Source organism: Phasianus colchicus, chromosome 16 (genome assembly GCF_987193195.1).
Source record: "Phasianus colchicus chromosome 16, bPhaCol1.hap1.1, whole genome shotgun sequence".
In the NCBI taxonomy this organism is placed as follows: domain Eukaryota; kingdom Metazoa; phylum Chordata; class Aves; order Galliformes; family Phasianidae; genus Phasianus; species Phasianus colchicus.
Genome location: NC_143451.1, coordinates 2,210,240 through 2,232,451, shown reverse-complemented (window position 1 = coordinate 2,232,451; position 22,212 = coordinate 2,210,240). Strand labels below are relative to the sequence as shown.

The following is a 22,212-nucleotide window of genomic DNA, read 5'->3' as shown; positions in this document are numbered from 1 at the left end:
TTTCCTTTATTGTTTTCCCCACCTATTCTGTCCTATTAAATGGCTTTATCTCTACACGTGCGTTTGGCCTTTCTCTGGTCTTTCTCCGCCATGGCTCTGTGACACAACAGCTGTGCAGCACTGGGCTGCCTGCTGGGTTAAACCACAGCAGTTCTTAGCCCTGGTCAGGTTCTGCAGCAGTAAAGAGGAGACACTTCTGCACTTTTCCCCCATCAGCAGAGGTCTGATGATCTTGGAGGTCTTTTCCAGCCTCATCAAATCCGTGATAAAGCCAGTGGGATATTTGACCTTGTTTTGGTGAAACTAATGCATCGGCCTGGTTCGATGGCGGTGAAGTGGGATGTCAGGTGTTCGTCCTCAGGGTGTTTGTCAGGGCTTCATGGAATTTGATCCTCCTCGTGCTTCATCCTTGAAAATGGTTGTTCACAGCACAGTGTGAACAGCGTGTGTGTGTGTGTGTGTGAGAAAGCGATGATGTGAATAAGGTGTGATTGTGAAGGGTGGGATATTTCTCTCTGCTAAGAGAGGTCAGAGACGTGATCAGATCTTTGAGTTGAATACCTGATAGCAACCCCATGCCTTCCATGTGGAACCTGCAGGCAACGGAGCTGCAAACCTGACATGAATACAGAGAAACAGAGCCATAGATAAAGCAAAATTGATGATTTTTTTTTAATCTTCAAACCTGTTTCCAAATTCCTCGGTGACACTTAGAGAAGCAGGAGGGATTCGGGCAGGAACACATGCATCCGAGCCCTTTGGCTGCAGGAGCAGTGAGATGGACTTTGTTCAGATGTTGTACTGAGGGACGTGGTTTGGTGGGGAAGTGTTGATGGGTGGACAGCTGGACTGGATGATACGGCAGATCTTTTCCAACCCGGGAGATTAGGCCGTCGTGAGCCACTCTTAAAAGCAACGTGTGTGGAACCCGAGGAAAATGGCCTTGCACGTTTTGAGGCAAAGGATAAAGGAATCCTATCGCCACTCCAGCACTTGTTGTGAGGCGAAATCGTTGAGGCAGAAGATGGCGCCACGGAAACAGCGCCCTCGTGAGGCGGCAGCGGGAAGGGCTCGCGCTCCGCACGCATGCGCCGTGGCCGCCGTGCGCGTGAACCGCCAACCGCCCCAATTCGAATTCGCATCCTCGTCGTCCAATCGCGGCCCGCGGGGCGGGAACGGCCCCACCTCCCGTCATCCTTCCGACCAATCAGACGGCGCGCCGTGTTTAAAAAGAAGTGCGCGCGGCCGGTAGGCGTCGCTCAGCGGATTGCGGTCCGCGGTGGAGGGGCGGAGCTGCAGCCGCCCCGTGGAGGCGCCGCTTGAGCTCGGCTGGGGCGGAGTCAGCGTCAGCCTCACGCTCCTTCCCTGACCCGCGCTGGGCGCCGAGGGGGCGCGGCCTCGTGCGGTTATCGCCGCCCCTCGGTCGGAGCCGGTCCGGGTGCGGCGGTCGCTGCGTGCGCTCGGTCCGCGAGGAGCGCCGCGATGAAGGCAGGCGGTGAGTGCGGGCCGCGCGGCTCTCCTGCCTTCTTTCCCTTGCTTTCCCCCTCGGCTCCGCGCGGGTCCTTCTGAGAGCGCTCCGCGGGCGGCCCGGGAGGCTGCGGGGCAGCGGCGGGGCGGGCAGCTCGGATGGCGGGGGGGGGTCGGAGCGGGGCGGCGGTTCGCCCCGAGCAGCGGAGGGCGGAGATGCGGCTGTGCCGCTCCCTGCGGGGCCGTGAGCCTTGCCGGGCGATGGGCGAGAGGCGTTGAGCGCCTCCGCCGGAAGGTCGCCCCGAGGAGCGGCGGCTGCCGACTCCCTCCGTGCCCGGTTCGGCTCGTCGTTTGGCTTCCCGATGTTCGTTTGCTGAATCGCGGCGGGGTTTGGGGCTCCCGATTGCAGGCGGAGCTCGGGCGGCCGCAGCCCTGTGCCGGCCCAACGGATGGATGGATGGACGGGCTTCGGGCTTTCCGCCTTCTGCCGGCGTTACTCGTGTGCTCTTCCCGGCTTTGCCTGGTCTCAGGGCAAGTTTGCCTCTCCTGGCCGATGTGTCGAGGGCAAACTCGCAGCCAGGAGCGATGATACAGGCGGCCCCCCGGTCTGTGAGCGCTGCCAGGTGGAGGAGCTGGCTCTGAGGGCTCTGCAGAGAGATGGGCTTTGGACTCGGGTGCTTAGCGGGCCTTACCTTCCTAATCCCTCCAGTCGCGGTTCAAGGACTGTTATCTATTGATAAGGAGGAGTTGGAGCATGGGGGAGGTAAGTGCAGTTGCAGCAGTGACAGTTGAACAAAACGCAGCCAAATGATGGGGTCAGAGCAGGGCTGTGCTGTGATGGCTGTATGCTGTCCCTTCTGGGCACCTCGCCTCAACTGGCTGAACTGAACGAGTCGCTTCTTCATGGTTTGGTCTTACAGCGTTCTGTGCTGAGTTGCTGTGGTTGCTGTGCTTGAAGAACTGTCCTACATGACGAAATATATCTTCTGTATGCACCTTTTTTCCCTTACTGTTCTGTCACTAACCGAGGTGTTGTTTTTCTTTTCCAGTGGTTCACTGCCGCTGTTCCAGATGTTTCTCTTTCCCTGCCAAGCGAAGGATAAGGAAACGGCCCCAAGTCCTGACGCTGTTGAGTCTACCTGAGGATGTTCTGCTCCATGTTCTGAAAGGCCTTCCTGCTGAGGACATCCTCTCGCTCAGAGCGGTGAGTGCCGGCCCCTCCTGCAGCGCACAGCCTTATTTCTGCCTACATCCGAGGAGATGTGAGGAGAGCCACAAAGTCCATGTAGTAGATAGACATCTGCTGTGCTAACAATCAGATTTCTCACTACTCTAACCTCAAAGACTCACAGCAGTGTTTGTGTGTTTTGTGCGAAGTTTCTCTGGGAATTGTCCTTCCAGCTCACTGTGACTGGAGAAGTGAATTTGGTTTGGCATCTCTTGCTGTAGTGATGGTTAAGACAGGGAAAGAGATCTGATTAATTAGTTACCTATCTAAAATTAGATGAACTATTTTTCTGTTGGTTCCTTTATTTTAACAATTATTTGATGTTCCCCCTCCCACCTTGCAGGTGCACTCCCATCTTAAATACCTCGTAGATGATCACGCCAGTGTTTGGGCATGTGCAAGTTTTGAAGATGTATGGCCTTCTCCAAAAACTCTGAAGGTGTTTGAAAGGTAAGCTTCAAAGGAATGCTGATGCTTAAAGTTGTAGAGGAGGGCATTTCATGCTATATGTACAATTTCTATCAGTCTTCTCTGTAAGTGGCAAATCTGACTGTCCTTATTTGTAGAAGTCTGCACAGAGTGATGAGGGTAGCTGACTTTGACTGAGCTGCAAATAATAGCTGCTGTTTTGTTAATTGGAGCAGGACCTACAGCATACATGGAAGTTATTACTGTAAGGGCATTACCGGTCCTGCTTTGAACGTAACACGTGAACTGAAATCTGTTACTGGTGCTTCCATATGAACAAGCAAGATTGAGATCAAAGACCACAGTTCTAAGTCTCGGTTGTTTTGCTCAAACCAGTATAGTAAAAAAGAGAGTAAATTTCAGTATTAAAGCATGTGCAGAAGGAGAATGCCTTTCTATCCATCTGATATGAAGGAGATAGGTTGACTTAAATGTCATGCTAATTGTTCTGCTTCTAACTATTGTGCCTGCTCTGATGCATGTATTATTTGCTTTCTGAAGAAAGCTATTGTCTGAAAATAGATCTGTGAGGGAGGAGCACAGGGCCTTGAGGCATGTCCTTAAGGGTGCAAGTACCTAAACCTGCTTTCTTGTGTTGGGTATGTTGCGTGGGACTGGGAAATGATTCCTGTGAGCTGTCAGATTGTCCTGGGCACAGATGTATGAAAGTATTGCAGCAAGAAAAGCCACATCATAACTCACTTGTAACTTCTGTAGTGAAATCAGGTGTGCTTGTGATCAGCGAACAACAAATTGGGGCCAGGCCTTCACTGCAGTAACTTGTCTGATGTGGAAGCACCTATTGATTTCAACCTGAAGTATCTTCTCTGTTCCCCTTCAGGGCTGCTGAAAGAGGCAACTTTGAAGCTGCTGTGAAGCTGGGGATAGCGTACCTGTACAATGAAGGCTGTAAGTGTGCAAGCTTTATTGGGTCCCTGAGGAAAATGGCACAGTTGAAGGATACACAGATGATCTGATGGCTTACTTATAGATGCAGATCAGACTAATTGTTTCATAGTTTTTGCTGGTTACCTACAAAGCTATTTCTTTAGAATACTGATGGTTTTGTGCTCAGATTCTAGAGCAGCGATGTGCAGAAGTAGTCTGCTCTCCTGGGTGTGTGGCTAGGTTTCATTTGCTGTCATGCCTTTTCAGCCTTGTCTTTCAGTGTAACTTAAGAACTGGGCAGCAGATAGCTGGGTTCAGTGATAGAAGCCCTGTGTGCCGTGCTAAAACTCCCAGGTGTGCCCATGCATAGCTTTTCAATTTCCAGTGGGATGTAATCTTTTGTAAACTTCCAATTGAACTCTGCTACATCCCTGGTGTGCTGGATGAATCAGAAGGGACCGATAGTTGACAGGAGGAGCCTCCTTGCTGAAGGTGGCTTGCCTTCCACTTTGTGCAGTGCCAGGAGTTAGCAAATTAACACTGCTTTGAGCATTGGTATTTGTAGAACTTCTCCCAGGCTTAGGATCTTATGTCCCCACAGACTAATTGTAGTAAGATTTTTTTTTTTTCTCCTTTTGCCAGCTCCATGATTTTTAAAGCTTTATGAAGTTCAGGTCTTTTCTTGGGGTTACACTGTTCTCCCTTGGCTGCCAAGACCCTGTTGTGGATAAACTCTAACCTATTTCTGACTTTTTTTGTGCAGTGTCCATCTCTGATGAAGGCCGTGCAGAAGTGAATGGATTAAAGGCATCTCATTTCTTCAGTCTGGCAGAGCGGCTGAATGTGTGTGCAGCCCCATTCATCTGGCTTTTTATTCGTCCTCCCTGGTCCTTGACTGGAAGCTGTTGTAAAGCTGTGGTCTACGAGAGTCTTAAAGCAGAGTGTCAGTTGGACAAAGTAAGATTGCTTTCTGCTTTAGACTTTAAGATATGTTGGGAACTGCACTGAGCCCCTTTAGAAAAATGATTTTTCTTCCCCAAGGAGCTCCTGTTCTCCCACTGGTTAAATAACTGTGGATCAATCGTTTTATGAATTTGCTGCCAGACTATAGTGTCATGATTAACAGAGGCATGTGCTGTCTGTTCTGAAGCATTCAGTACTATCCCAAAGATGACAAGAGAAAAGTAGAGGGGGGGAGAACGGGAGGCCAACCTGGTTTTAGTCTGGAATACCTAGCAAAAATTGCTGTTGTTCTTTGTCTTCATTAATACTTTGTCTTGATGCTTTTTTCAGGCTCAGAAAGGATCTATTCTGTACTGCTTGGCTAAGGTCTTGAGTCTCTTTGAGGTGAGCAGTGTTTCTGATTTGTGTGTTCGGGGATTTTGAAAATGACTTCTTTGCTAATGTGATTTACCTTGATTTTAAAACTATAATCCAAATGGTTTTTTTTTTTTTCCTCAAGTGGCCTGAGGTATTTCTGCTCTCATGCGTTTTACTTACTGGTTGTTTTAAGGAATGTGATCAACTTATTCAATTTTAGAAACAGTAACATTAATTTTGGCTTGATCATGGGTTTGCTGTGTGGTCAGGTCTTAAAAAAAAAAAAAAAGCCTTTCCTTCATAATATGAACCAAAAAGCAACCAAATGCAAATGGCCTTCAGCAGAATGCAGGTTAGAAAGCTTTCCTATAGCTGAGGGAAACCTCCGTCTCCAGCCAGAATCTTTAAATGCTGAGTGGGTGTTGGAGCAGCCCTTGCAGTCTGGGGGGGCTCACAACTTTTGCAATTTATGGTACAGAGTTTTCTGTAGTTTCTGAAGCATTAAGTTTGGCTGGACAGCGTAAATACCATCATGCCTTTTGTCCTTAGGATGAAGAAAAAAGAAAAGAGTCTCTTGAAATGTTTGAGGAGTCTTCAAAGCAGGGTTGTTTAAATAGCTCCTACCTCCTTTGGGAAAATAACAGGAAGGTCGCTGTAAGTAACTTTCCTTTTTTCTTCTCTCAAAGCATTTTCATTATGTCTGGACCTTTCATCATATTCAAGAAGCATACTTGATTCATCTTCCTCAGATCTTACCTTCTTCATAATGAAAAGAGCACTAAAAACACTCAGAAATGAGCTTTTGGTGTTTAAAGCAAGCAAGTCTACATGCCTTTGTAGCAGAGCTGTGAGCCATGACTCTACTAAAGGCATAGGCACTGCTGGTCAGGCTGCTCACTTGTGTGCAGGGAGGCTGCCTGCCTTGTCACTAATAATTTAGTAAAGCTTATACTGGAATCCTGAGTGACCCATCTCATTTCTTGTAAGATCTTGGGCAAGAACTGAAGAAAGTGTCTTAAAAACAATATTGTTGCTCTGATGAGAGAGAAACAGACTGGTTGCTGGAATAGTAGATGTACCTACAGGCTGTTTTTTCTCTGGATGTTAGTACTACAATCCTTCTATTTAAGTAAAGGTGATGGTATTTGAAATCTGTCCATATTCTTCTCTGTAGATGTTAGACCCTGGCAGATACCTCCAAAGTCTCAGGAAGCTACGGGACTATGCAGCAAAAGGATGCTGGGATGCACAGGTATGTCTTTCTGGTTGTTGCTTTTTTTTTTTTCTGGGGAATTTATTTGTTTTTTTCTATGCTGTCACAGTAGACTTAAGCTTCTCCTTTCAGAAACATGGTCAAAATTGTTGTGATATCTTTGTGTGCATATCTATCTTCACAAATCACTCTTCTGAAAAATGCTGTACTTCTTTGGTGTGATCCAAGGATTGAACTAGTGACAGATATAAAAGCCTGTCCCTGAATAACATGTGCAGTGTTCAGCATTCAAGCTAGACTAAGAAGCAATTCTGCTAGCAGTTCTTTCAAGTATTTTTTTTTTGTTCACTGTTTCCACCAGAAAAATTACAGGACCATTCTCTACTGTTTTAGTTTGCATTTGATAAAAGTCCTTTTTTGTGCATATGCTTTTCTCTCTACTACAGATCGCTTTAGCCAAAGCTTGTGGAAATGGAAACCAACTAGGATTAGAAGCAAAATCTTCCAGTGAAATGGTGGCTCAGATGTTTCAAGCCTCCCGTCCTATCAGCAAGCAAAATATCTTCACTGTGCAGAAAAAAATAAATGAAACAATGAGGTAAAAACTCAGATCCAGAAGTGAGGCCACACAGCAGAAACCACTGCTTATTTCTATTTGCATCAGTGAAGGGGGAAACATATCTAGAATGAGGCCTGTTGAAAGAAACTCTTTAGTTTTACCCCTCTGCAGTGTGCAATCAGACAGGGATGACATTTTGCAAAGGGTCAGAAACCTCATTTCATGCCCAAGTAAAGAAGTAAACTGAGGGATGGGAGGTTGTGGGGTTTTTTCTTTTCTGGACTGTAAATACTTTGTATTTGTCAAGACTGACAGTTTCCCACAGATTAGAGGCACTACTTGACTTTCTGGTGTTGTAGTTGCTTTCCAGTTTTCTTAGACTCCTAATTGATACACCTTACCTCATTTCTTGTGTGAGTGCGCATTACTTTTGAAGTGAAATCAGAAGCTAACTTACAACTTGAGATGACCATTGACCCTTCAGATATAACAGGCCTGTAGCTACAAATCCTTATCTTGGTGCCACATGTTTTTCTGAAAACATCACCTGCTTGTGTTGAATTTCCTAGTTTAGAACTTTTGAGTGGAGAGAGGATTCAGATGACCAGGCACAGGGAAGGTGTTTGCACTAGTTTGGATGGCTTTTAACTGGACAGGTTATGTTTCTGTTTGCCATCTAGGTACATCCTGGTTGACTGGCTGGTGGAAGTGGCTACCATGAAAGACTTTTCTTGCCTATGCCTTCACATGACAGTGGGGTGTGTGGACCGTTACTTGAAGCTGAGACCTGTGCCCCGGTATCAACTCCAGCTCCTGGGGATAGCCTGCATGGTCATTTGCACACGGTAGGAGTTCTGACTGTTGATGGGAGGTGGTTATTGGGATTGTTCAAACTCATTTGTGCAGCTCAAGCTTCTTTTATCCCAGTACTGGAAAGAACCCTCTACGCTAACTGCTGCTTGAAGTGTTTTCACATACAAACACTTCCAGGCACTGCAAATTGACATAATATTCCTCAAACATGTTTTTAATACAGAAATAACTCCACAGTAGCAGATCAGTTTAAGCATTTCACTGAAAACTGAAGTCTTTCATATTCATATTAGCACGAGTATTCCTGTATAAGGAACAGCAGTATTGTTCCCTAGTTTCATCTGTTATGTTCAGATGAGCATTGTGGTGTCTCTGTTAGTTACCTCAATGTCTTGCATCTTAACTAAGGGAGGTTCCATAAATGAAGAATTAGGAATGTTTTAGTTGATAGTTCCAGCTTAAAGGTAAAATAAACAAGGAGCTGCTGTTCCCTCTTTCACAGCTTGTACCTGACTTAAGTACATTACAAAGTTTAACCCCTTGGTTATCTTGGATACACTTACTGGCCACAGAAAATAATGCATAGGTACACAAATTGACTTTATTCTGGGGCTAACTGTTAATTATACTTGATATTGCAGTTTTATCAGCAAAGAGATCTTGACAATACGGGAGGCTGTATGGCTAACAGACAACACATACAAATATGAAGATCTGGTCAGAATGATGGGTGAGATCATCTCTGCCCTAGAAGGAAAGATAAGGGTGAGTTTGGAAAGTGGATGGACAGTTTTATCCCTGGGGCTGCTGTTGAAGTGGATCTCTTTTATAAAAAGAGCAAAGATGCTATTATAAGCGTTCCCTGTGGAGACTGCACATTTAAGAAAATGCAGACACCAAACCATCTGCCTTTCTGTAGGGATTAAAATTGGAGTTTCTTAGGGCACATTCAGAGATTGTTTATTGTTTCACTGGGGAGTATTTCAGTGTTAGCATAGTATTTAAAATAATACTTGATCATGAAAGCAATGTCATGTGAGAATAACTGTGGTCTAAATAGTTGGTGCTTGAGTTGTATTGCCAACCTCTGTTCTCCTTTGTGTATTAGATACCTACTATTGTGGACTACAAAGAAGTACTGTCAAACATAGTCTCCCTGGAGAGAAGAACTCTTCACCTTTACAGCTTCATTTGTGAACTGTCTCTCCTAAACACGAGCCTTTTCGTGTACTCCCCAGCTCGGCTGGCTGCTGCAGCACTGCTGCTGGCTAAGATACTGCATGGCCACGGTAAGGAACAGCCTGTTCAGTGGAGCTGCAGCAAAGTACATCAGTCTGCCTTGTTCCTCTAGGGAGCCTCTGTGGGCAAGGTGCCCCAGTCACCCTGGGGAGTGTGGGAGAGGCAGACAGGTGTAATATGTGAGAATGGAGTTGAGTTCAGTCTATAGCAATGCAATAATGTAAGCCCTGCATTTAAATGAGACTGAAGGTTTTTGCCCTTATCTACACAGTAGAGTTCTATTTAGGCATAGCTTCAGTTTCTCAAGTAAGCCTATCCTAGAAGCTAATTCTGAACTTCAACTGTGTACAGACAAAAGCTCCTAAAGATTATCACCACATAAACATAATTTTTCTCCCATTAAAAACTGTCTGACTACAGAACTTGCAAGCTCTGTGAAATGGTAATACCTGTTCTCTTCTCCAGCACATCCCTGGACCAGCCAGCTGTCTGAGTGCACTGGGTTCTCTCTTGAAGACCTGTTGCCGTGTGTGCTGCACCTTCACCAAAAATGGTAAAGCATCAGGAACTGTTCTGGGAGTGTTTTTGTACTCTGGCTCTTGTAGCCCTGCTATAAGTCCTTCTAAAGTGAGGAGGTGACACTGCTTTACTCCCCCTACTACAGGGCACTGAAATCTAGGGGCTGGTTCAGTGATGGCTGTTGCGCTTTTCTTAACTGGCAGTGGCCCTGGGTTACAGAAGCCCTGGTGCTCCCCAGGTGATTGTGACCAGCTTTTTGATGAGCTCCAGAAGGAGTTCAGTAGCAAAAGTAATTCATTTCTGAAAGGCTGGAAGTCAGATATCTCAAGAAACAGAAAAGGAATTAGATGCTTGCATGCTTAGCAACTCTGCTGAAATGCCAGTTTCCTCAGCACAGAGCTGAGGTGGTACTTACATTGCCAGAACTTGCTAACAATGTTTTATATAATCCATTCTAAGATTAAAGCCCTGGTCTTTCTTTTCAGTTTCCATGATGAGGTCCCTAAGGATTATAGGCAGGTGTCTTTAACTGCAGTGAGACAGAGATTTGAAGATGAGCGTTATGATGAAGTAGGCAAAGAAAAGGTGGGTTTGTTCTTTTGTATACTGAAATCTGACACCTAGAGCAAAAGCTACTATGTGGCAGGGCATTCAAAACTTCCAGTAAGTGGAAGTGAGTTTTAACTTCAGGTCTTGGAAGTAGAGAATAACTAGGTAAGGTTGGGGCTGCTAAATTTCGTCTGCTGGGACTCTAACTGCTGTGGTTGAACAGCAGTTCTAGGAAGGACTCAACAGGATAGCTTTCTCTTGGAAAGAAATAAAGATAAATAAGGATAAAATAGCTGCTTCCTGGCAGAGGGAATCACATGGTCTAATTCTTAACCCTTTGTTTTTCAGGTGATGAGCTACAGCCAGCTCTGTTCACTGTTGGGTGTGAAGCAGGAGGACCCGAAACCCAGTCCCCTGCACACAAATGTCATAGAAATTAAAGCTTTCTTTAGCTCTCCCTCTGGAAAGAGATCTAAAAGGTGAGTAGAACTCATGGCTGTAAAGGTCTGTGAAGACCTGCATGAGCCTTTCCTCCTCTCTGGCATCCTGAGCTTCCATCCTTTCTGTCGTTACCTTGGCTGACATCCCTATTAGAAGAGCTGGAGAAGCAGACTTGGCTTTTAATGTGTGACTTCTGGATGTTCTTCCTACAGGAGGAGGGAAGACAGCACTCAGGATGACAGGGGCAGCTTAGTGACTACACCTACAGCTGAGCTATCCACCCAGGAAGAAAGTCTTCTGGACAGCTTTCTGGACTGGAGTTTAGATTCCTGCTCTGGTTATGAAGGTGATCAGGAAAGTGAAGGCGAGAAAGATGGAGATGGTAAGACTTACAGTCTTAAAAAAAAAAAAAAAAAAAAAAAAAAACTCAATCTGCCCTTTTATCTTTCTTCTGGTGCCCCAGAAGGAGTTTTATAGAACCTAAACTTTTGTAAGAGCAGCTGGGGAAATGCTCCTTCTCCCCCAGTGGTTACAGTTGTTAAACTTTTAGGAGTACGTTTCTTCTCTTTACTGCTTCAGAACATAATGGGTTTTATAGCCACTCAGCATTTCCAAGACAGTATTTTCAGATGCTGTTACAGCAGTAACCAGCCTTGAATGGGACTGTATTGGAGCCACTGTTGGAACACTGTCAGCTGTTTGTCTTACTGACACACAGGCTCTGGCCTCTCCAAGCAGTTGTTAGACAGTACCTCTCCAAACAGGTTGAGAGGGGAAATACTAAAATATTTTAATGAGGGTAAACTCTACCCTCACCTTCCCCTCTTGACAAGGTTTACAGTTGCACTTTTTTCTCTGCTTGACTGTTAGTTTGGTGTTGCCCAAATTCTAACTGGCCTTTCTCTTCTCATCCCTCAGTCACAAGTCCCAGTGGAATCTTGGATGTGACAGTGGTTTACATGGATCCAGCGGAGCACTGCTGTCAGGACTCCAGTGATGAGGACAGCCTATCTGTGGAGTGTCCTGGGCACACAGCACCACTGAGGAAGGCCAGGACACCAGATGAAACTCGCAGAGTTTCAGCCTGTGTTGCCTCAAGAAATCCCAACTGGGAAGGGAGCTCAGGCTACTCTTCTGTCAGTGGTGCCAGTCCTACATCTTCTGTGGAAGGCAGCTGTGGAATACCTCTCAAACCTACCTCAGCACTGTCTGGTGGCAGTGCCATGAACAAGGAGCCATGCCTTCCTCCCTACCTGGAGTCACGTTTACGATCAGTGCGTGCTAGAGCTGGTGACAGGAATTCTGCCCGAAGGCAAGTCAAGCGCAAGAACCTGGCAGAACACAGTGAAGAAAGGGTGAACTTGGGCTTCTTAAGCCTCTGATTTCATGCTTCTCTAGGTTTTCTGGAAACAACATCTCTGTCACAGTTGTACAGGAATGATAGTGAATAATTGTCAATACCTCCAGAAAGAGCCCTTTCCCTTAACTTTGCCTATTCCTACCACATTCTATAAGCCTGTCTCTTAATTCTGTATCTCACTTCTGGCCTTTTTCCATCCTTGATAACTGCTTTTTTATTTTTTAAAGTATTCCCTATTTTCTGATTCTCTCCAAGTTTCGTACACTGAGAGGGATTGTAACTTTACAGCTTGTGTCACACCTCACCAATTATTCCTTGAAAATGACCTTGTCCTCTTCCTTGCTTCACTGTGAGGCTTGGTGCCATGAAAGAAAGGAATTTACTTTGGTCACGAAGTTACTGGATGTAACACTATGCTTGAAGTTGATAGACCTTTTTGCGGTTATGCTGCATTTTAATCTTAGCCAGGTACTATTACAAGTCAGCTGGTGCTTCCCTCTTCTATGTGTATATCTTGCTGCACTGATTTAAGGTTTTTATAGATACAGTCAAGAGGTAAATGAAGGCTCATTGAAGGTCTGAGCTTTTTTTAACCTACCTCTCGTGGTTTTAAAAACCCTATTTGACTCAGGCCTAGTTGCCCTGTGTTCCTTCCCCTGAAATGTTATGCTCCTGTGCCTTAATGCTTCACTGCCCAATGCTACAGTACTGTGAACTGTTAGCCCATGCTGCATCAGTGTGGTTTAACTGCCACCTCCAGCCCGTGGCCTACCTTCACTGCCTGTCTTCCTTCCTATTTCCATGAATGTGGCCTTCAGTAAAGCACACCTCACTTGAACACTAGAAGCAGGCAGCAATGCAGTACGGGCAAACGGTCTTAAAGCCCTAATTGAAGCCTTGCAACTGCATCCTAGTCCACAAGGGGAGCATATGCCATATGCTTTTCTTATTAAAATTGCAATCTTCTGTACTGTATCTGTAGGGCTTTGAAGGAACTTCCTCTACTGACCTCAGACTAGCCAGCCTGGGTTAAAACTCCTTCAGCCTGTCTACATTAGGAATCTGTCTACATTAGGAAAATAGCTTTCTTTTTATGTGTTGGTATTTTAATGTTCATTACTTGTTTTTTAAGATTTTCATGAGTTGTCAACGACCTTAACACTGGAACTGGACTCCACAACTTTTCCTTTGTCTAGAAGTTACTGTGGCAGGTGGCAACAGTTCAGATAGGATGTAGTGATTTTTTTTATATATAAAATTTGTTTTTACATCTATAAATGGCTCCCTGTATTGCTTTCATAGCTGGTATCCATTCATGTCTGCTGAGCTGGGGTATGAAGGCTATTTACATCCATCCATGAGCAGGTGTGAGAACCCAGCACAGGACATAACATGAGCCTGAAATCACAAATCTGCTGCACTGCCACGAGGAAAAAAAGTCAAAGCACAGCCTTGAATATTCTCCCAGTAACCCCATGCTGCAGGCTGTGTGTGCTTTCCAATATTTATTATAAAACAACAGTAGGTAAAATCTCTCACATCTTCTGGAAAAGCTTCACACTGCAGAAAGCTCTGAACTGTGTTGTCCTGTGCAAGTTTTCCTGACCTAAAAGAGAAGGGGAACACAAATCAGTTTGTACAGTTTTCTCTCTGTAACTCAATGGAAAGCTGAAACACCATGGAAAACATGATGAAATGGCAGGGTAGAAAGGTCCTAAACTACAGCAAGTGGAGATCTGCTGAGATAATAGCAACAGTGCTCCATTGCTCCTTGGAGTGCAGGGGACTGGTGCTGTGTGCTGCAGCAATCTGAACTGTGGGCACTTACTTAGGGCACTACCATGATATCCACAGAGTCATAAGCTGAAGCTTTCAGCATCTGCAGTGGCTTTTTGAAGAGCTGCCGCAGGGCCTCATAGTTCGGCTTCTCCTCATATTCTAGTGCCATTACTTGTTGCAGGTAGCTCTGAAAGGCAGCTGCAAAACACAGAATGTCACCACATGGATTGACACAACCCATCACAAAACTGACAAGTAACATTTCCAGATTCCATTCCCTGCAGAGAGATCACTCTTCAGCCTTGGCTGCGGAGAGAGGAAAACTGAACCTGGTCTACAGTGGAAGTGCAGCCAGCAGGTCAGGGAAGGGACTGTCCCCACTCTACAGCTACAGAAAGACCTCACTGCTACCCTTCAGTGCCTGAAGGGGACTATGGGAAAGATGGGGAGAGAACTCTCTAAAAGGGCATGAAGCAATAGGACATGGGGTAATGGCTTTACACGAAAAGAGAGATTGGCTTTACTATAGAGAGGAGGCCCTGGCACCACTGTGCAGAGAAGCTGTGGATGGATGCCCCATCCCTCGAGGTGCTCAAGGCCAGGCTGGATGGGGCCCTGGGCAGCCTGAGCTGGTGGGAGGTGTCCCTGCCCATGGCACAAGGGAGGGTGTCAAACTGGATGCTCTCTGAGGTCCCTCTCAGCCCAAACCATTCTGTGAAAACAAAGAACTAATACAAAGTTTAAACAGGATGGAGGAATGACGTCAAGCCCCAAACTCTGCATTTTTAAAGCCACTAAAACTCTTGCCACTTGCCTCTTCAGCAAGGCTTATGAACATAGATATAACAGGTAGCAGCCTTCTTTGTTTTGCTGCAAACAAGGGCTTCGTTCATAGGAGCAGCCTGGCAGCTGACCTGTGCACTGCTTTGTCACCATCACCACCAAAAGCCACCCCAGTTAGCACCCCAGTGTGAGGAAGGCTCTGGCTTCAAGTATGGTCAATCCCCCCTGCCTCCCCAAGACGCCCCAAGGAAAGCAAGCCTGCACCTGGAATTGACCTCTGCCTGCTGAAGCACTGCTGGAGAAGGCATGTCACATCATTTTTGTACCTGGAAGAACCAGTGCAGAGAGCTGTCAGAAGAGAAGCAATGGAGCAGGCACTGAAGCATCCTGTCTTTGACAACAAGAACAAAATACAAAAAAGGCCAAGTTCAGATGGTCAGGTTCTAAATACTGCTGACATCTGGGTTCACCAATAACCCTTTCACCCGGGAGATAATTTTGGCCACCTGCTTCCAGTGTGACTTTCCAGTGGGATTTACCCACACTACAATAAAGAGAAATCATTTGATCAGTCTTCTAGTCACAGAATCGCCCTCAGTGTTTCCTTCTGAGCATTTCCCAAAAGAGCAGATGAATACTCCTACATTTCTTTCTTTTCCATCACAGTTTCTACTTTGTCCAGCTCCTTAGACCAAGGCAAGAAGCCGCAGAGCCATTTCAGAAGACAGTAGCCCAGAGATTCCAAGTCACTCCGTCGAGATGGTGCTGGAAGAAGAGAAATCCACATGCAAAAAACAGATTGGGAGCCATCCCAAGGGAGGTCCAGGCTAGTACCTCTCCAAAGGTGCACTTCAGCACTCATGGCACATCCTTGGAAGTGTCTATTTCTGAGACCCAACCAAGTAGCTAATTTGAACATCCTTCCAGTTCCCTGCTACAGGGTCAGAGTGAAGACTGTTTCGGGCAGGAACCCAGTCTAGCTTGAAGCTGATCCCACCTAAGCCAGCATGAAGCAACCCAGTTTTATATTCCATGCACACTTGCAGGAGCCAAGACTCCAGATGGAGCAGGAACACCCCTGCACCTATTGCTACAGTCACTGAGTAACCTGGCAATTTCCAACGCAGCAGCCTGGAAAGAGGTTTGAGGAAATAGGCCAAACAGAAATTGGGTTCCAGGTACACATACATGCCTGGAAAGCAGCAGTAACAAGTGGCAGTAGGAAGCCCTAGCTCCAGAGAGCCCTGCTACAGAAACAGCTTCAGGTGGGCTTTTTACCAGCTTGTGTCAGAAACAGACTCACCTGCTCCCTTGTGGCTGTCCTGGCTGATAAACTCTATCGTGCCCTCATGAGGAGTCCTGCTGCCTTCACGCCTAGCCACATGCTTTCCTTCTGGGCAGTAACGGAAGGCAAAGTAGTAGCCTGCTAGGGTCACCTGGAAGGCAGCAGGAAACACACATCTGAGCATTACTGCTTGGGCCAGGACCACAGGCTGTGCATCTGCTCTGCTTGCTCCACAAAGGTCTCCAAAGTCAGAGCCTGAATTTTCCCTCTGAGTAATCCCTTTATGGCACATTAGGTGGCTTCTAAGGTTCCCTGCCCTCAGGTGTTAAACTGTGCATCCAGTCCTGCATTGTTGCATCTTAGCACCACATGAACTGCATTGCTCCCCTGCTCAAAAGCAGGAATCTGGGTGCTGCTCTGTCCCGTTTGTATGAGCCCAACTCAGCTGCCATTTCTTTGCAGCACTGCTCCCACTGCATACCTGTGTGAGGTCTGCTGGGTTCACATAGATGTTGTCAGCTGTGATGTCTCCATGCACATACTCATTTTCATGAAGGTACTCCAGGCAGTCCAGCTACAAGTAAACAGAAGAGCAGAGCGTATCAAACCCACACACTCCTCACCCAGCACCCAGGCTTTCACTGAGCTGAACCCTGCTCCCTCATTTCTTGTAGCTGTGTGGAGGACTACATGAGCACCATGTCCCACAGCCTCTGATTTTCAAGTGACAGGATTCTTTCATCCTTCTTACCTCAGATTCCTTCTACATTACACACTACTCAAGAGATGCTACTCAAGTTTACAACAGGCTCTAGAGATGCTACTTTAAGAGCCCAGCAAACCCCCTGGGTTAGCTTTAAAGTACCTTTAAAAGATGAGGGAGGAAGTTATATGCCTTTCCTTAACAAGTCTTTTGGAAAGTGTTGGCTCCCTACGTACCAGTCGGACTGCAATCTGAAAAGCTGCCTTCTCATTCAGGTGTAAGTTGTCATTCAGGATGGACTGAAGAGATCGCCCTAAATCAGAGAACACCAGAAACCTACAAAAGACAAGGATGTAGCAGTGCCTGCCTGGTACAGAAGCCCCGCAACAGAAACTCAAGCGATCTACCTGGATTAGACACCCCCCCACTACTTCACACTGACCTGGGCAAAGCTTTCCTCACTTAGATAACAAAAGTTCCTTGTAAAGGAGTTTGTTGCAGATACAAAGTCTCAGTCTCTCTCTCTCTCTTTTTTTTTTTTTTTAAAGTTTAAAAGGCAAGAATAAGGTGTCCCTGGGCCAGAAGAGCAGAAGCTGCAAATGCAATGGCTACACCAGCAACCCAGTGACTAGAGGAAACAGAATGGTGCGAGGCAAAGCAATTGTTAATAAATTAGGAGCAGCACATTAAATTAGGAGCCCAGGGAACAGCAAGAAAAAGGACAGCACACAGCAAGAAGGGAAGGAGGAAAGCCCAGAAAGATGGCAGGTGCAGACAGAAGAGCTCAGCTGTGCCCTTTACAGAGTCACCTCACCTGTATTTATCTGCATGCAGTCCAAAGCCAAGACAGCTGGGGATGCCCAGCAGGGGCAAAGAGTGCAGCTTCTTCCACTTCTCCACTAGGAGGGAAAAGAGTACGGCAGATGCCAAGCTGTTTCCATACTGATCTGCCCCAGAAATGCCAGCCTAACGTGCCAGGGTGTTGGCATGTCAATGCACATAGCACTGCAGAGCAAGAATAAGACAGCAAGGATGCTGGGAATACCAGAGCAGGCTACAGCATGTGCTTGTTGTGGGGCTAAATAAAACAGCAAGGGGGGAAGAGAGTGTCAGGAACAGCGATGGAGAAGCAAATTCTACGAACAGGTCTGGGAAGGACTTGATTACAGCCCTCCCAGAAGTGCTCATTTGGCAGGACTTCCCCTATCATGTCTGGTCAGTTTTGTTGACTTAAAAATCCAAATGTGGGCAAAGTAAATACTTGACAGCAGCTGACAGAAATGCCCACAGAGTGGACACAGAAGGGAACAGCAGCCAGTCAGGCTGCATGGCAATACAGTTGGCTGAGTAGAATAATACATGGCTGAGTAGAACAAGAGAGCTGCAAAATGCCAGTGCTGCAGTGTCTTAATGTACACTACTGGAGAGCAGGCTCAGGGCTGAATTGCTCAGCACTGGCACAGAGGAAGCAGCAAACTGGTTTATTCTAGTGTGGCCTTCTGAGAGACTCAGATAACAAAGGAGAGATGACAGTTTTCCTAATAAGCAACCTAGTTTTCACCCTGCCGAAGAGCACCAACCTCTGTCTTTCTTTGCAGCTCGCTGGAAAAAGTTCTGTTCATTGTAGATTTTACTGTCTTTGACATCCTGAAAGAAACAGAAAGGAAGTGCATTACTTCAGCTACATACTTCCTGCTAGAAAGGGAAATTTGGACAAGACTGCTACAAGACCTTCACTATCCATTTCACTATTCCCCAGTCCCACCCTCTTCAAAAGAAAAAAAAAAAAAAAAGCAAGAGAACAGAGTTTGAGTCTCTTATCCCACTGTTTAGCGCTGCACATTAACTCCAAGCATCAGCACAAAGCAAGGCAGCAGCTGCCTCGCATCTCAAGCACCACCACTAAGAAGCGTGTGGGTTAACAGCACCTAAACAATGCAAACCAGTCCAGAGTGAGCTCCAGTCCTGAAGCTATCGTGTTAGGAGCCAAAGGCAACCTTCCTAGCCATAGCATGAGCGAGGTTATTTCTGCAAGCAGGTGAGTCCAAAAAGCAGCTGTTCTGTTTTATGCTAGCTATCAGAAAACAAGACAAGCAAGAAAGTCTGTAGTCACCACATTTCCCAAGCGTCTGGGTGATGTTGAATTCTTAAAACCCATCCTTTTTACAGCAACCAGCATTACTGCTCTTTTAGTGCTGCTGCTAAGAAGTGACCCAGCAGCTCACAAACCAGTACACAAGTCTGAGTGCCCATACACATTTATGTATGTATACATGTGTACTCAGCACACCACAGACTAACACGGGAGGGATGCTATGCAGGGAGGAGGTGGGCGTTTCACACCCTGCTGTGTTTGATACCACAGGTCCCACCCATGAGGGGCTCTGCTTTCTGTAGCATCAGCAGTCTCCAGACAGCACAAATGCCCAAAGATATTTTATTGTGCATCTTGCCTGGGAAGCCAATGTGAGCTGCCAAACGCAGGAACTGAAACACCCTCTGCTGCAAAGCCAGGAGGTGCCAAAGGTGATGAGATGGGAGTGTTATGGTCACAAGTGAGCAGAGCTCCCCACCTGCTGGTCCTACTTCAGTAGCAGTTAGTTGTCTCTTCTCATTAATAACACTGCTTTCACTCTCTGACCCAGCTCCACTGTGACAGCAGAGCGAATAATTTTACAAGTGCGTGTGAGTGGGCACCACTACAGCCTTCACACAGCCATCATTCATCCACCAAACTGCAATCACAGAGCAGCTATTACTGAAAATACCACATTTCTGGAGAAGCCGACCTGCTAGCAAGTGCCCAGGGATGTAAAGATGTGCTCTGGCACCGAGTCTCTCAGTGCTGGTTCATGGCACTGCCTCGGCACAGCCACCAATTCTGCCATCCCCAGTTCCCCCAAGACTGCAGCAGCATTTGTGCACGTCATACCAAAACAGCACATCTGACACTAACAAAGCAAGAACTTCACACCACTGCATTCAGTTTTAGAGATCACTGAGCCTGCTGGATGGAAGAGGCAATCTCCCGGGATGAAGGTTTTCTGTTGTTGTTTTAAATTAAATTTTCCTACCTAATTGCTTTTGCACCATCAGGGGAAGAGTCAAGCAAGAAGTTCCTGGGAAGTTTTATCTGTTCCCTAAGCAATGGGACCCTCAGCCCCCTCACTTCTCTAAGGGATACACCCATGGCAATGAGGACAGGGAGCCGATGCCCACTCCGTGGGACAGCACAGCTTTGGCCTCTCAGAGCACATTCTCTGCGTTCCTGGGACACTTTGGTGATACAGAGCAGACAAGTCGGGCCCAGGATGCAGCACTACACACTATTCCTTACCCAAACATATCAAAACTCACAAGTTTGAGGGAGAATCTTTGCTTTTGAGGGCAGGTTCCAGATGCTGACTGTGCTGTGGAAGGATGGAACAGATGTGGTTACAGAGCACAGAAAAGAGGTACCTGCAGTGTCAGCTGCATCGCTCAGCACCGCCTGCACAGCTGACTTCTACTGATCCTCTGCTTCTTTCTCTTGGTCTTTGCAAAAGCATCCTCTGTGACAGTGCTTTCCAGTGCTTCTACAAAACAACTCTTACCTTGCTCTGGGAGCACAGCACCCTGACATGGCTGCAGGTGCAGCTCTGCTCAATTCACATGAGCACCTGGAGCTACAGTAGTGTGGGCTTTGAGGATGGTATGTAAAGAACAAATGGTAAGCAGAACCTCCAAGACACCCACCATTAATTTGGTGAGCACTCCCTCCAGCTCACTTTGTAGTTTATCAGAGGTAGATGAGATCAGAGTCCCTACCCCCCACTGTGGGTGTCACAGATATATGTGACAAAATTCCCCCAGCATTCTCACCCATTACCTTCCCCTGGGGAAGCTCCTGTTGTTCTGCCCTTTGCCTGAGTGCTACACACAGCTATCTGCTGCTGCTCAGCCAAAGGGTGTCTCAATGACAGCACAACACCCTTCCCTTCTTCTCACCCCACGTCTGCAGATACACAGCTTGCATTATGCAGCAGTGAAAGTAAGTGTAACGATGCTAAAGCCGAACATCAGGCAAAGCTTCGGAGTGGAGAAAACTCCTCCTGAGGAGCTTCCAGGATTGAAACGTCTCCCTCGGAAGCCGCTCAGGAGTGCACCCGGGAGCAGCCCAGTGCCCAGTTGTGTTCCTGCCTGCCCCGAAGCGACCCGCGACACGGAGATGTGCGACCCGCAGGGTGGCAGCAGCGCAGCCAGGCCGCTTTCTGCCATGAAGTGCTCGGTGCCAACGCCTGCGGTCCGGAGGCCTCGGGGTCGCGCCCCCCCCCCCCCCAGCCCCGCGGTTCGGGGTCCCGCCCGGTCCCGCACCTTCGTAGAGCAGCCCGCAGCCTCCCTGCTCCAGCAGCCGCCGCAGCCTCCAGCGCCCGGCGCCGCGGTCCCGCAGCTCCTCGCCCTCCGGCAGCGGCTCGGCGGGGCCGGACCGGGCCTTGCGGGGCGAGGGGGAGCCGCGCCGCGCCGCGGGACACGGCGGGCGGGGCGGGGTGCGGGCGGCCGGCGGGGAGAGCACGGGCACGGCCGCGCTCCGCTCAGCCCCGGCGGCGGCCGCGGGGCTCGGGGCCTGCGGCGGCGGCGGGCCGGCCGCGTCCCTCGGTGGCGGCGGTGGCGGCGGTGGCGGCAGTCTGTCGCCGCAGGCCGGGCAGAACCTGAAGGTGGGCTCCACGCCGCCGCCGCACTGCGGGCAGAACCGGGTCACCCTGCGGGCACAGCACACGGCGTCACGGCCGGACCGGAGCGGCACGGCCCGCCCGCTCCTCGCCACCACCTGCGGCAAACGCGGGGCGGCTCCTGCTGCTGCTCCTCCTCCTCCTCCTCCTGCTGCTCCTGCTGCTCCTGCTCCGCGCCGCCATCACGCGCGGCCCCGGCCGCCCCACGGCCCCGACCGCGGCTCCGCCGCCCGCAGCCCCGCATCGCCACCACAGCGCCCAGCCGGAGCGCGGCGTGCGCATGCGCACAGCGAGACTGGGGGGGGGGGGAGACGACTGCAGCCCAGGGGGTGGGCGGGAAGGGGAAATGGAAAGGAAAGAGAGAAAAAGGGAAGCGGAAGGGGAGAGAAAGGGAAGGGGAAGAGAATAAAAAGGAAGGGGAAGAGAATAAAAAGGAAGGGGACGAACTGTGCTGTCCCTGCTACCTCAGGAGGCCTTCCCAGGCCCTGGCAGAAAAGGGTCCCTCAGAAGCCGCGCCGGTTGCTGGAGCTGCTTCCTGCACCGCGGCTTGGCCCCCAGCTCCCTCCTGAATCCCCCCATCGTTGTGAGCCCCCACAAACCTCCTGCGGGCCCCAGCGTGAGTGCTGGGCTTCAGCATCAATTTATTCAGCCCCACAGTTATGATATATATGCACACATACAGACATTACTTTTTAAAACAGCGTTAATTTGTGTCACAGCTCTGTAATTCCAATGGTTGTTGCCAAGGGAGCAATGATCACAAGCTGACATTCAGTCTGGGGAGAGAAGATCTGGTAATCCAGAATATGAAGCGCTTTACCAAGACAAAGCACGTAAGGCCATTAGGAACCATGAGGAAAGTGGTGGGAAAAGGTGGGCAGGAAAGAAC

The 22,212-nt window shown here is 48.0% G+C and overlaps 2 protein-coding genes across 3 annotated transcripts; one reads left to right on the top strand and one right to left on the bottom strand.

The window, feature by feature from the left end:
• The first annotated feature begins 1,248 nt into the window (after nucleotides 1-1,248).
• Nucleotides 1,249-12,628, top strand: LOC116230325 (cyclin-F). 2 transcript variants are annotated; one of them, XM_090151187.1, is made up of 17 exons: nucleotides 1,249-1,495; nucleotides 2,517-2,671; nucleotides 3,039-3,145; nucleotides 4,005-4,072; nucleotides 4,815-5,008; nucleotides 5,345-5,398; nucleotides 5,921-6,025; nucleotides 6,546-6,623; nucleotides 7,031-7,182; nucleotides 7,824-7,988; nucleotides 8,598-8,721; nucleotides 9,065-9,245; nucleotides 9,661-9,748; nucleotides 10,200-10,299; nucleotides 10,612-10,742; nucleotides 10,917-11,050; nucleotides 11,623-12,628. In XM_090151187.1, exons 1-17 carry the CDS (start codon nucleotides 1,483-1,485, stop codon nucleotides 12,084-12,086), a joined length of 2,313 nt encoding a protein of 770 aa, XP_090007313.1. In that variant the 5' UTR covers nucleotides 1,249-1,482; the 3' UTR covers nucleotides 12,087-12,628. The 2 variants fall into 2 exon arrangements, with proteins under 2 accessions (XP_090007313.1, XP_090007312.1); XM_090151186.1 differs by having other exon boundaries at nucleotides 1,251-1,495; nucleotides 10,917-11,086; nucleotides 11,623-12,627.
• A 6-nt stretch (nucleotides 12,629-12,634) lies between these two features.
• On the bottom strand, nucleotides 12,635-21,616 carry VRK3 (VRK serine/threonine kinase 3). Its single transcript, XM_031595409.2, has 12 exons — nucleotides 21,422-21,616; nucleotides 20,968-21,353; nucleotides 19,972-20,024; nucleotides 18,195-18,261; nucleotides 17,429-17,513; nucleotides 16,851-16,950; nucleotides 16,393-16,485; nucleotides 15,930-16,062; nucleotides 15,271-15,391; nucleotides 14,891-14,952; nucleotides 13,893-14,041; nucleotides 12,635-13,670 (listed from the first exon to the last, which is right to left on the bottom strand). The coding sequence occupies exons 1-11, from the start codon at nucleotides 21,565-21,567 to the stop codon at nucleotides 13,893-13,895; spliced, it is 1,395 nt and encodes a 464-aa protein (XP_031451269.2). The 5' UTR covers nucleotides 21,568-21,616; the 3' UTR covers nucleotides 12,635-13,670.
• Nucleotides 21,617-22,212: the final 596 nt, after the last annotated feature.

Bases quoted from the DNA above. Each gene is read 5' to 3' on its own strand.
- LOC116230325 (XM_090151186.1), top strand. The intron at 5,009-5,344 runs GTAAGATTGCTT...TGCTTTTTTCAG, and splicing joins CAGAGTGTCAGTTGGACAAA to GCTCAGAAAGGATCTATTCT. The intron at 6,624-7,030 runs GTATGTCTTTCT...TCTCTACTACAG, and splicing joins AAGGATGCTGGGATGCACAG to ATCGCTTTAGCCAAAGCTTG.
- VRK3 (XM_031595409.2), bottom strand. From the start codon at position 21,567: ATGCGGGGCTGCGGGCGGCGGAGCCGCGGTCGGGGCCGTGGGGCGGCC. The intron at 17,514-18,194 runs GTTGGTGCTCTT...TTTCCCTCCTAG, and splicing joins AGCTGCAAAGAAAGACAGAG to TGGAGAAGTGGAAGAAGCTG. The intron at 16,486-16,850 runs GTACGTAGGGAG...GTTTACTTGTAG, and splicing joins TTCAGATTGCAGTCCGACTG to CTGGACTGCCTGGAGTACCT.